We start from the raw sequence: 13,654 nt of genomic DNA, 5'->3' as shown, positions 1-13,654 counted from the left end.
CATCGGCTGTGCATCTGAGGCAGTTAACGCATCGGCTGAGCAAGGCGTATATATACGCCCGCGGCAGTTAAGGGGTTAAGCCATATCCTTTGGTTTGTAGAATTTTCATATGTTGATTAATTAACTGATTAACTGTAAATAATGTAAAATAAATATTTAATGTAACGTTGCTTTGAGTCAATCATAGATATACGTAGATATAATGCTCTTCATATAGAAACATAAAGTTTAGATATGGTAGAAATATCGACTTAGAAACAATTCCTTTTGTGACAGGGTTATTATAAAGAAGGAGACAAATTGTGCAATGACTTCACCGGAACTCAAACCTGGACCTCTCGAATACGTGTCAAATGTGCAACCGTTACATCACAAAGGCATGCTGAAAAGAGGGAGAAAATACATTTAACATACTCCCCCTTTTTTAAAGGACAACTGGGGATTAGGGGATCCAGTCGTCAAATCCTGGTGGTGAAGAATCGTCATCCACCACCTTTTAGTTTGGGCACCACCATAGACTATTATTATTTTTTCATGCTGAAGAAATGAAAAATGAGCAATGCTTTCTCTGGGATTCGAACCTGGAACTCTCGAGTGTGCACCAAAGTGTGCTACCACGAAGGCATGCAGAAAGGAAGGAAAAAATACCTTATAAGTGCTTGCACTCAGCATTTGCTACAGTAGCTTCTAAAACAATATTAACTTTCTTATATAATCTAGCTACTTTTTTTTTTTTTTTTTTTATTGCCATAAGCTGTTTTTCCCTAACAAAGATAAGTTTTTGGTATTGTGAATTTATCGGAATCTTAGAAAAAAGGCAGATTGTCAGGGCATACAGTAAATGTAATTGTGGTTTTTTAGCCCAAAGAGCATTAGCCCTGAAAGGCTATTAATTTCGTTTTGGCATTTTGCATTAAAAACTTTAAATGTCTGTCTCACTTTTCAGGTTGTTGGCACCCAATATTATCGCCCTGTGTTATATTTAAAGAAATTAAATCATGAAGAATCTCCATGAATGTATGTATGTTTCTTGCATTTTGATAGAACAACAGTTCCTAGAGCCATCAAAATTTAAATAACGTAATTCTTCCATAAAATATGGGCATGTGGAAGCCCTAATTTGAATTTGAAATTTGTTATTCTATCAATTTCATATTTTGTAACACTGCAATTAATTTTTGATTAAAAAACTAAATGATTTCAAATCAAGCAATGGTAACACTACGAAAAAAAAACATTTTTATCTCCAGCGCACGAGACTCTGTATCGGAAATTCTAAAGATATGCTCATTTTAAAATTTTTTTGTGACATTGCTGTTGAACTGAATTTTATGGTTTGAATACGTAGAACATGATATTTAATTAATAAATGTAATACACAAAACGTTAAAAAAACGCCCTTGGACATAATTTAAAATCTGAAATTTCTTTTTCTTTTTCTTCCCTTAGTGATAATGAAGACTTTTGGTTTCCCTTGCAACAGTATTAAAGGTTTAAAAAAATGTGCAGATTCTGACTACAGACAAGTATATATGCATAATCTATATAATTGGGATTACTGTGGATTACACTTTGGAGTTCAAAGTGCAATCATGATATGAAGAAAGATTTCTTTCCCATATTTTGCATAAATAAATTTACAAAAGTCTGAAATCTGGGCGTCCAATATCTATAATGATTAATATCCGAACTTCTGGATCCCTAGCCCCCAAAATAATAATAAAAAAAGAAAATCTGAAAGGTTTCAGATTTTAAATTATGTCCAAAGGGGCGAGTTCCCCTCCCCCATTCTGTGTGTTACATTTATTTATTAAATATCATATACTTTGCAGTCAAACCATAAAATTCAGTTCAAGAGCAATATTGCAAAATAATTTTTAAATGAGCATATCTTTAGAATTTCCGATAAACAGTCTCACATGCTGGAGGCTGTGTATCGGATGTTTTTTCTATACAATGTTGCCATGGCTTGCTTTGAAATCCTCGAGTTTGTTAATCAAAAATTCGTTAAAGTTTTACAAAATATGAAATCAATAATAAAACAAATTCCAAATTTCAAATTTGGGCTTCCAGATGCCCATATTACCAGTATGATTCCATCGTTCAAACGTGAATAGCTCTAGGTACCATTGTTTTATCACAATGTGAGAAGCAATCATACATTTATGTAGATTCTTCATTATTTAATTTCTTCAAATATAATACATTGCGATAATATTTGGTGGCAACAGTCTGAAAAGGGAAACGGACATTCAGAGTGATTCGATGTAAAATTGCAAAACGAAAACAGTAGTCCCTCAGGCAGAAAGCCCCTTTGGACTAATTATAAGTAGGTAAATAAAACAATAAAATCTGCCCTTACAAAGTCTTGGAATGGAGAATATAATGACAAAAGGATACGGGTACGCTGTAAATGCAATTTTTCTCAAGACTAATTGAAATTCCTGCATGCCGCTTTTAAAAACCTGCTGGCTGAGAGACCCAGCGAGAGCACTGCACATTTTTCATGTCTCCTGCTTCAAAATAACCTAATGTTTTTACAAATAGCACCTGAACTAAAAGGTGGTGGAATATAATTAGTCACAAGCAAGATTTGGCGATTGGGCCCCTAATCCGTAATTGCTCTTTAAATGGGAGAGCAGATAAGGTATGTTCTGCATGCCTTTGTTGTGTAACGGTTGCACACTTGATGCATATTCGAGACTTCCAGGTTCGAGTCCCAATGAGGGCATTGCACATTTTTCACATCACGTTTTTAACATAATCTGATAACTCAACACAGTTTTCATATGGGGAAAGGCAACGACCATAGTTGATAACACACATTTATTACTATTCACAAACATAGATTACATTAGGATTACAATTAATGAAATAATATACGAGCAATCAAGCGACGTCTGCTCCGCTCGCCAGCTAGTCCTTGTCTTCTCCCGAAAGTGGGAAACGCATGTTGACGCAATACATACGTCACACAGCACAGTAGGGGATTAGGGAATATCATGACATAACATTTCCCACATTCATGCTTTGTATGCTGCTTCATATTAATATTCATTTTCAGAACCTTTGAGCCCTTTTATGGCTTGAAATAGTAAAAAACAAATTTAACATTAACGATTTGGATGCAGAATAAAATTCTTGATATAGGAATATATATTTAAAAAAAAAAAATGCTTCAAGCCCCACTCATTTTTGTACTTGCAGCACTTTTCATAAAAAAAAAATTATATTTTAGTACAGAATAAAGTTTTACAATTCCTCCTAGTTTGAATCATGTATTTGTTTATATTAATAACATTTGAATTAATTTTATTTCAGACATATCAACTTTACTCTGTTACTTAGAATTGCATCCAAAACATTGGATTGAAATCCTACCTCCAACTTATGCAACATGTACAGTCCGTTGTTATGGTGGTCCTAAACAAATGCACAGTTTGGCTCTTAAAGTGAGTTATTTGTTAAATTTTATGTTTAAGAAATTTTACTGTATATATATATATATTACATTTGTAGGGATTCGTTCGGTTTGCCCAGCGTTGCGTAATCCAAAAAGCATATGGACAAATTTGAATAGGCCAAAAGGGATAGTTATTTCTGTTTATTTTTCAATAGCATCAGGATCTGATGATATGCACAAGCCAGGTCGAGTGTCAAAAAGATATTTTTTCCACAAAAAAGTGTACACTCTTGGATGTGAGTCACCGGGTAACGATCACGCTCAATGACTGTACTAAGGTGACAGTAATCACGTCCAGGTCACCATTTGTGGTAACAGTTGTTGTTTCTGTCCCACATATTTTTATTATCAGATTGGTTGTGGGAGCTTCTTGTGTAAGGCAGAAAAGATTAGAAAACAATTCACAAACAAATACATAATTTTAATTATTAATCATTGCTTTTTGCTATTGAAGAAGCTAGATCATATGCTGGTCTCAAAATAGTGTCTCAAAAACAGAATGTTCTCTAAAATCCTGGAAAGCACTTTGCGATAGCGAAAGAAATCGAGTTCCAGATAGTTCTGCCATCTGTTGGGGGAAAGGAACAATAACAATTGCCCACACAGTCATGACTTGAAAAAAAAAAAAAAAAAAAAAAAAAAAAAAAACTGCTTTTCACCATGGCTGTGATTTATTCCTGTTAAAACCATTTTTTTAAAAAAAATTCTGAAAATCACTTACTTTTATTTCATACTTTAATATGAATTATTCCATTAGTAAAAAATATGTTTGTATGAACATTTGTCCTTTTTTTCCTCTCTTCCTGTCTGTGAGCATGTTACTTAACAAACATTAAAAACTGCTGTATCTACTTTTTGACATTTTTAATAGGTAAACTAAACAATGGGATATCATCCATTTATCTCAATGTTCAACAATTTCATGTCATTTTTTGCCATCATGCAATTTGATGTCATCTGAAAACAGATGGCATTTACCGAGACCTGTTTAAATTTTAGGTTACCCACAGCATGTTTCACCACAATTAAAACAAAACCTAATTCTAAGAAAAAAGAAGACTAATGTAATTTGGTCAGTTGCTTGGTTGGTGTCATGTCCTTTGAAAAGTCAAATGGATCCACGCATAGAAATCACATCTTTTGCCAGTTCCACAATATTTTCACTATATACCCTGGAAAGGAAATTGCCTGAAGCTTTCCAGAGCTGCACAGTGTTGCCAGAAAATTTTCAACTAAAGTAGCAAAAGAAGACTAAAAATGTCACAAATGACATCAAGGATCCCTCACAAATGATGTCAGGGATCACGTGATTTTTGTGACGTCGTAGTTGTGCATGCTCACATGACCTGACGTCATCACAAATTTACTGTCTATTGGTTCTGTAAGTATTCGATTGTATTCGATTCTTAGTCGTTTTAATTACATATCTTAGCTTTAAGGAACATTTTTTAACTATATTGCTCATTTTCAATTGTTTATATATCCATTTCTTTTTTAATTAATTCTAATTTAATTTAGCTTCTATTTTTAAATTGTGCATATCCATTCTTAAGAGATTCCTCATGTTTAGATTGCTAGCGCTTTCATACTAAATTTTTTGAGATGATAGTTAGATTGTTTAATTCATTATTTTTTTGCTTAAGTGTGAACATTTTAAATGAAGAATGTTTTTCGGTGAGTTTTCCCTTCTGCTTGGTGGGCTTATTTCAGATTCTGATTACAGGAAAGCCTTTTTTAAGTCATTTCCATTGCTTAGTGCTTAGCAATATTATAATCAGGAAAATGAATTTCATTTCTTTTTCTATATGGTTACCCAATATATGTTTCATTTTTTCTCTGTTTGGGTACCCAGGCTGCAAGTTTTTTTGTTTGATTCATTTTCACCATAGAACTAGAAAGGTGAACTGACTTCAAAGCAAAACACAAGGGGACGAAAGGGGGGAGGGTGAGAGGTCTCGAAGCAGGTTTTTTTTTTCCTTTCTTTCTGACTTTTCCCTCCTTCCCCCTACCCTCATTTCTTTTTTAAGCCTAAATAAACTGTTTTTTTATGTAAATTATTTTTAATTGATACATTATTTTAACATGTAAGCATTTTATGATATATAAAAAAAATCTTTGAAGTCGCAAAAAGTTGCATAAGGAAATGATGGAGATAACATAATTTTCGCACAATCGCAAATACTAAAATTTTAGTAGCACAAGTTTGTCAAAAGTTGCAAATTTTTAAAAATCGCACGATCTTCCAACACTGGAGCTGCAAGTATTGCCAGACAGTTGAAGAATTTGAGCTGAAGAAAGCTGTTTCGGGGCAGTTTATGTGTCCGAAGAATACCATTTTATTTGGACACTCATGTGCAAGCTTAGAAACAGAATGTTCTATTTTCAAATTTACATTGCTATATAATAATAATAATAATATACTGTGTGGCGTTCGCCAAAGGCAGTTCTTGACGTCTTGGAGACGTCAAAGTCTGCAATGGTACATGAAATCAATGACGTCTCCTGGATGTCATTGTATGCCAAGGGGTTAATAGGCTCTTTGAGTTTATATCTGGCAGTGGCATTAGCATCTTCAAGAGTGACAAGGATTGAGTAGTTGAGATTTCTTGCCTTTTTATAGCCAGTTCATCAGCTGCCTCATTTCCATCAATTCTAATATATGCAGGTATCCATTGCATGTCTTTCCCATCTGCTTGATTGTTTCTAGGTGTTGGTGTACATCGTGGGTGAATCTTGAATGTCCTTGCAGTATTGCCTCTAGGACAGCCTTAGAGTCACAGTAAATTACAAGTCTTCTAATTTTATCATTATCATTTAAGTCGATGTAAATTCTTGGGGCCTCCTGGGTTGCTCTTACTTTACATGTGAAACTGGAAGCGATGTTGCTTGCTCCACGGCTTTGGAGTATAGTTGCTCTGTTTGGTAGAGTGATGTGAATACCGGCTCCATCCTGTTGGATACTCTCATCTGATGAACTATCTGTATAAATTTTTACCAAATCAGCTCCCAAAAAGGACTCAGTTGTTCGAGTTCCTTTTGACCTTGATAACAGCTTCAGTTTCCTTTTTTGTACAATGTTCCACAAGATCGAGATTTATTTTGATGTTAATGGGGATGTAAGAGGATACGTTAGGCTCTTGATTGACAATGAAGGTGTCATGTTTGAAGACTAATGCAAGTCGATGTATGATTAAAACATGCAAGACAAATGTGTGTTTTTCTTGGTCCAAGTTGAAATAAATAAATAATCAAACAAAAAATAACAAAGGGCTTGTAAATTAGGTACAAAATTTAACAAAGAACTTTTGTAATTTCCTAAAGCTCGAAACTGGATACAACTAATAAGATAGCATAAAATCTTAATTTTAAGGTGACAAAATAAATTGCTATTCACAGCAAAAGTTACCTGATAAGATAATAAATATATGGCAAAACTTACTTGATTAGAATAATAATGTACTTAATTTTTTTTAATCTAACAGTTCATTTAATCACTATGTGTATAAGGAGTTTTGTGCCATCTTGTAAAAATAACATTTTTATTAATGTGCAGTTTAAAATGCATAGTAAAATGGCTGAGTATAGTACTATAAAAATCTCATTTTCCTCTAGTCAGTTTTAATACAACACGCTATTATTTCAGAACCCTGCAATTGCTACTGCCTTTGCTTTAGATAAACAATCTGGTAAAAACTGGGACAAAACATCACAGTATCAATTTTCTGTAGTTAAAGTCGCGTCATTCATGGGGTGGAATGCTGCATCTTTGAAAAGAGAACTTAAACATCTTGAATGGAATGGTATGTATGTGTTTGTTATTAGCAATTACATAGTTGTTCTGATTTAATCCATGCATGTCTTAAAAGATATTCAATAAAAAAATGTTTCAGTATTTTATGGCAGTTTCATATTGTCAAATTCAAGTTTAAATTAAATGACTGTTAGTACTTCCAAAGTAACTGGAATCTCTGGAAAAAAAAGATGGGATTAATTTGAGTCTAAAATTAAATTTAAAATACATTTATAAAACAGATATTATATATTTACTGTATAATTAAACACTAATGGCTATCATGAAAATTTCACAAACTTATACAGTCAAAAGTCGTTAATTCGGACACCCATAATCCGGAATGATCTATAATCCGGACCTCAAAGCTACAAACTTTCTGCGCATGCGTAGCGTTCACGCATGCGCACAGGTGCTTACGAGTGCGCATAAGATCTTTATGGCTGCGAATATGTTTGTGCGCATGCACGTGTAATGTGTAACGGAGGTAAGCTAAAATTATCTAATTCAGTTAATGTTGCAGATTGCGTTGTACCTTAATCTACGAATTGGATCCGGCTTATTATTTTTTGCAGACTGTTAGAGCAATTTCATAAAAGTAAGCTAGAACTTTCGATTATGTCAAATAGAATTTCCGATATATATTTACTAATATGTAATTTGTATCTACAAAGCGAAAGTATGTTTTGAAATCCAAAATCTGTTTATCAATTTCACGCCGCGGATTGGAAGTTGATCTGTCAGCACTATCCTTATCTTCAAGGCAGATGTTTTTATTTTATTTGGCTTATAATTCCTTACTAAGTGTAGTATTTCATCTTCATGTACTCCTTCTTTGATATGATTTAAATCAAGTTCCTCGTCATTATAATTTGCTTCTGATAGTGAAGAAAGTGACTCGGAGGTTATTGAAATCGAAAAAATTTCGATTGACAAATTAGTCAGTATTCTCGACACAGCAATTATAGGACTTGAACAGCGGAACTTTGTAACTAAACAAGAAATTATGTCTGTTTAATAGAATTAAAGAGAAAGTATTATCACATGAAACGAAGCAACTTACATTGAAAGAAATGGGTTGATCTTTACATTATGGTAACTTGGCGTTTTTTTGGCGAAAATGTGGCGACCAACTCTCCTACAGCAACCCTCTATTTTCTTTTCCCGCCGCCATTTTGTCTTCATGAAGTAAAGACATGTTTCTTTTCTTTTTATCTACTGAACACTTCTTCCAACAATCTACTAGCCGAATTACACTTATGCTAGAAATTTTATCTAACAAAACTGCTTAATCATGACAAATATTCACTGCAAAATTGGGAAAAAGTGCACAATACCATACTCCTTACGTGTTTTTCAAAATAACACATACACATAAACCATGTACACGCCGACTTATTTTTACTTAAAAAAAATCCCAGAATTGCACAAAAATGGCATTGCGCACACTCTTCACTATATTCATGTACACTGCTTTTTTCTCATAAATTAGAAAAATTTCACGAAAATACATGACAATTTTCTCAATCTTTAAACCTGGTAAAAAGAACATATATGAAATTACCTGATCGCGAAAAAGTATTTACCCATTCCAAATATGAACATTTCCACATATAAAATAAATAAAATATCCAAAAACTTTTACCTCTAAATCATCTATTACATTATACACGTCACCAATGAATTCATACCGCAAGCATTACAAATACTTAGTATCAAATATTTAAATTATTTCCATGCACGTTTACTTCAACTTAAACGTATACTAAATTCCTACAAACATAAAATTCACAAAATAACTATCATTTAATTAAAATATCACTAAACCATGTACACGCCGACTTATTTTTGCTTAAAAAAACATCCCAGAATTGCACAAAAATGGCATTGCACACACTCTTCACTATATCTATGTACACTGCTTCTTTCTCATAAATTAGAAAAATTTCACGAAAATACATGACGATTTTCTCAATCTTTAAACCCGGTAAAAAGAACATATATGAAATTACCTGATCGCGAAAAAGTAATGAACATTTCCACATATAAAATAAATAAAATATCCAAAAACTTTTACCTCTAAATCATCTATTACATTATACACGTCACCAACGAATTCATACCGCAACCATTACAAATACTTAGTGTCAGATATTAAAATTATTTCCATGCACGTTTCTTCAACTAAAACGTATACCAAATTCCTACAAACATAAAATTCACAAAATAACTATCATTTAATTAAAATATAATTAAATTCAAAAACACTACTTAAAATATAAATGAGCACATACATTAAATTAATACATACATAAATACCCATTTTGAATTCACTTTAGTTACGGCCATGGGATCCAAAAGTTCACGAACACTGTTTCACACAACACAGAATAAAGCCAAATGCAAAATTTCCAGATTTTTTCCCGATTTCCCCCCTTTTCCGATTAAAGAACCGTAATTCGTCCATTAATATCACATGACATATCCCATGATCTCTCATTTCCCTCACACAAAATAATGCGTAATCGGAACAGAGTACTGCTCACATTATTACCACAGTGCCAGGTAGTAACCTTTATCGCCTCCAAAATGTCGCCAAACTACCAGTTACTATATTGTAAAGATCAAACAAGAAATGTTTAATAAAGTTAACAAATAAATATTAAGCTTTTTCTTTTTGTAAATTTTGATACCCTTTAGATCATAATTGTTCTTTATTTCATAAATTACGGTTTCATATTTTTAATTTTGTATTTTCTGCATGCCATCTTACCAGATTTAAACTGATGATCTATAATCCGGAAAAATCGATAATCCGGAATCGCCGAAGTCCCGACGAGTCCGGATTAACAACTTTTGACTGTATACATTAATGTGCAGCATTTCAATGAATATAATGAATATTACAATGAATGTAATATTTTATTTAATATAATCAAATTGTTTAAATATTGATTTTGTCTTGCTGCTGTTATTTTGTTTTCCTTCCTGAACAAAAACAATAATACAGTTCTGGGTGATCTTTTAAAATTTAAGCAATTTATCTGCAAAGAAAATTTAGCAGTACATTTTCTCTATTGACATCTTTTATTTTAAAAAACAATATTTTCCTTCCTTGTACGAAGTAAAGAAAGTATTGTAATCATGAAAATTTTCAGGTATCGTATTTCAACAAAAATATCTATTTTTATGGCCAAATATCCATTTTGATCAGTATCAAATGCAATTTAATGATGTTTTTGTGTGACATCTGTACACAAAGAACTCTTTTTCCCCCAAATGGATTCAGAAGAGATTTTTTTCGTGGTGTCTACATGTACATCTTGCATAACTCAAAAACAAGTAGCCTCAGGACATTGAAATTTTGTATATCGGACTGCTATAACACGCAGTTGTGCACCTCCCTTTTTGGTTGCAATTGGCCGTATCAAAAGTATATAAAGATATATATACATATATATGTGTATATATATACCCACTCTGTTATTCTGCTCGGTGAGCTCAGATTTTTTTTTATTCTTATATGTCGGTAAATTGTGCATTTTTTGCTTGATTAAATGATTGAATTATGTTGTTCTTATCTGGTTAAGTTTTTTATGCCTTTAATTAATTTGTATGCAATAGTTTCAGAATTATCAACAATTTAAAAATTATTTAAGTGCAAATGAATAAGCCTAATTTTTGCTTACCATAGCAGCCACATTTGTTTACATTCGAAACTGCAGAATAGTGAATTCAGTTTCTGCATCTTCAGTGTCCTTCTGGCAAGTGGGTCTGAAAGTAAACTTTCAGTTTTGTGCACCAAAAAAATCTGACTTTTTATCCACTGGCCAAATTGCTTGTTTTTGCGTAGAAACTCTAATTTTACTTGTAAAAACTGTTTTAAATATATCTGGTGTCTTATGTCTAAGACTGAATTATATACTACTTGATTGAATGCTACTTGAATTATATTATAGTATTTATCCATTAAACTGTTTTGTTCTTCTGAAATATAAATGTTTTCATTTATCAAATAAAATCTACTTCAATACTTATCGCTGCAACCAATCAGCCAGTCTTATTTTCAGCAAAATATCCCAGTTTGTGGTTTGATCAAAACTATCATTTTGTTTGTCTTTAAAATATTAAGGAGTTTTATTTAATAAAAGCAAATCTTAAATACTATATATATTGTGAATAATACAGATCATAATCCTATTCACTAGAAAATGAAACACACATGAAAATATATTTATTGCAAAAATACTGTGTTTACTGGGGGGGGATAGGTCCCTCAAATAATTATCTCGATATAAACTGCAACTTTCAACTAATTCAAACCAAAACAGGCAAATATAATATTTCAGCTGAATGGAATGCCATCACACTGAGGGATTACAACATTCGGATACTTAGAACTGAAATGCTATAGGACTTATGGAGTTTAAATGCAGGTCAAGGAATTGTAACATGTGAATGAATTCATCAGTAAATTTTCAACTGAAAGCTACCCAAAGTTGCATATGTAAATATTACAGATAAAATGCACTGAATATTCTTCTGAGTTAATAAATGTAAAGGGTTGACCCTCCCCCCAATCTGGATTTCTTACAGTAATACTTTGTAACCCAATGAATAATTTATGAGTATTTTGCATATTAATTAATCTTTTAATTCAAATTATGTGTAAACAATAACACATAAATTTCATTGAAAATGCCTTTAACTGTGATCAAACATGAAGTCCATACATATGCCAATCATTCAGGAGATGAAAATAAAAATCGCATCTTCTGATAAAATCTTACTTTAAAATAGGTATTTCAAGGTCATACTGACCCTTCCCTCATTTGCAATCATAATATGTCATCATTATTGCTCAAACTAGATTAGAGAATTTTAGTAAATCATTTTCTGCATCAGCTGTTACCATGCTTATATATAATGTTAGAAGGGAAAAAGAGATCTTGTAGTGCCTATGCTAAAAAAATAAACTAAATCTTATTTTCATGGTTATGTTAATTGCACAATACAAGTTCAAATATATGTTTTTAAGTAACTACTGCCATTTATAAAATATATTCTGAATTAATGCCATTTATATTTCTAAATTCCTAGATCAGAAGCATAAAACAGGAGTTTTGGTGGAATTTTCTGACTTAGCATTCCATATACGTGCACCAGGTAATCTTACTGAAGAAGAACTGGATTCCATTTTAGACTTTTTATATCAGAAGGTTACATACAGAGAAAAAAGGGAAATGCACAATCTGAAATCTTTATTTTCATTATTCGAAAAGTAAGTGCTGTCTAAAATTTTGTGTTTCTGCTTAAAAGCTACATGCTTTGTAAACAGTGTTTTGCAACTAACCTCAAACTATGGAGGTTACAAAATTTAAATCTCAAATGTATACCTGCTGAAACTGATGTACATCATGCCCACAAAAGTCTTTTCTCCTTATAGTTAGGAAAATGAAAAACAGAAAATTAAACAAAAATTATAGTACTGAGTCAATAAATTGACTCAAGTTAATAAATTTTAGTACAATTAATTTATTTAAAAAAATTTAAAGTACAGTTAATAAATTTATTACAGTTAATAAATTTACTCAGTACTGAGTTAATAAATGATTTGTTGTACTGTAAATGAACTAAGATATTTAATTTAAAAATTTTGGTTATTTGATGCCCTTTTCAACTTGCTTTGAGAGGTCAGTTAATAAACACATTAAAACAATTCAAGATTCATTTTTCATCTTAAATATCATGCAGTTATATTCTTTTGTCATTTACTAGCATGTATTATTCTTAAATTTATAATTTTTTAGAGTTGGTTTTGTCAGAAAAATTTTCGCATTAGTAATTAATAAGTTTTCAAAAAATATTTTTAATTTTCTCATGAAGCTTTTAGAATCATAATCTGGTAATAGTACAAAAATTCATTAAACTAAAAAAAATTTTCGTTCAGAAAAATGGCTCCTGAATATGATCTGCAACTTTAAAATGAAATATCTTGGTCAATTTTTGTCATACAAGAGTTACACTTTACATATTTTACTTTTTATAACAAGTATAAAATTTTCTAAATATAAGTATGAGGATCAGGAGAATGAGTAAAAAGTCAGATTTTGTAATTTTCACATTTTTTAAAATTTAAATATACCAAAAACAAATATTTATATAATTTAAAGCATTTATAATACTAGAAGTGTATGTCTGCAACAAACAGCTGCAAAAGTAAAGGCTGGATTTTTGAGAATATTATGCTATGCACCGAAAAACCTAAATTATAACCAATATGTAAAATTTGCATAATTATTTTACTTATTTGAAATTATATTATAGATTAACCATTACATATTCTCAGAGAAATATTCAACTTTTAATGACCCCATCTTGACAAATTCCTATGGCTGTTT

The 13,654-nt window shown here is 31.5% G+C and overlaps 1 protein-coding gene across 3 annotated transcripts in view; it reads left to right on the top strand.

Annotated features, from left to right (window-relative positions):
• Nucleotides 1-13,654, top strand: part of RecQ4 (RecQ4 helicase) — a 105,541-nt gene that overhangs the window by 84,637 nt on the left and 7,250 nt on the right. For all 3 annotated transcript variants that reach the window (XM_035370522.2, XM_035370531.2, XM_085822851.1), the window contains exons 18-20: nt 3,322-3,452; nt 7,107-7,263; nt 12,354-12,534. In XM_035370522.2, the coding sequence (XP_035226413.2) occupies nt 3,322-3,452; nt 7,107-7,263; nt 12,354-12,534 (469 nt within the window). The remainder of the gene's footprint in view (nt 1-3,321; nt 3,453-7,106; nt 7,264-12,353; nt 12,535-13,654) is intronic.

The sequence above is a fragment of the Stegodyphus dumicola genome, chromosome 1 (assembly GCF_044657685.1).
Source record: "Stegodyphus dumicola isolate Sdum_Otavi_A_Nest chromosome 1, ASM4465768v1".
Classification (NCBI taxonomy): Eukaryota; Metazoa; Arthropoda; class Arachnida; order Araneae; family Eresidae; genus Stegodyphus; species Stegodyphus dumicola.
This window is presented reverse-complemented; position numbering and strand designations above follow the sequence as displayed.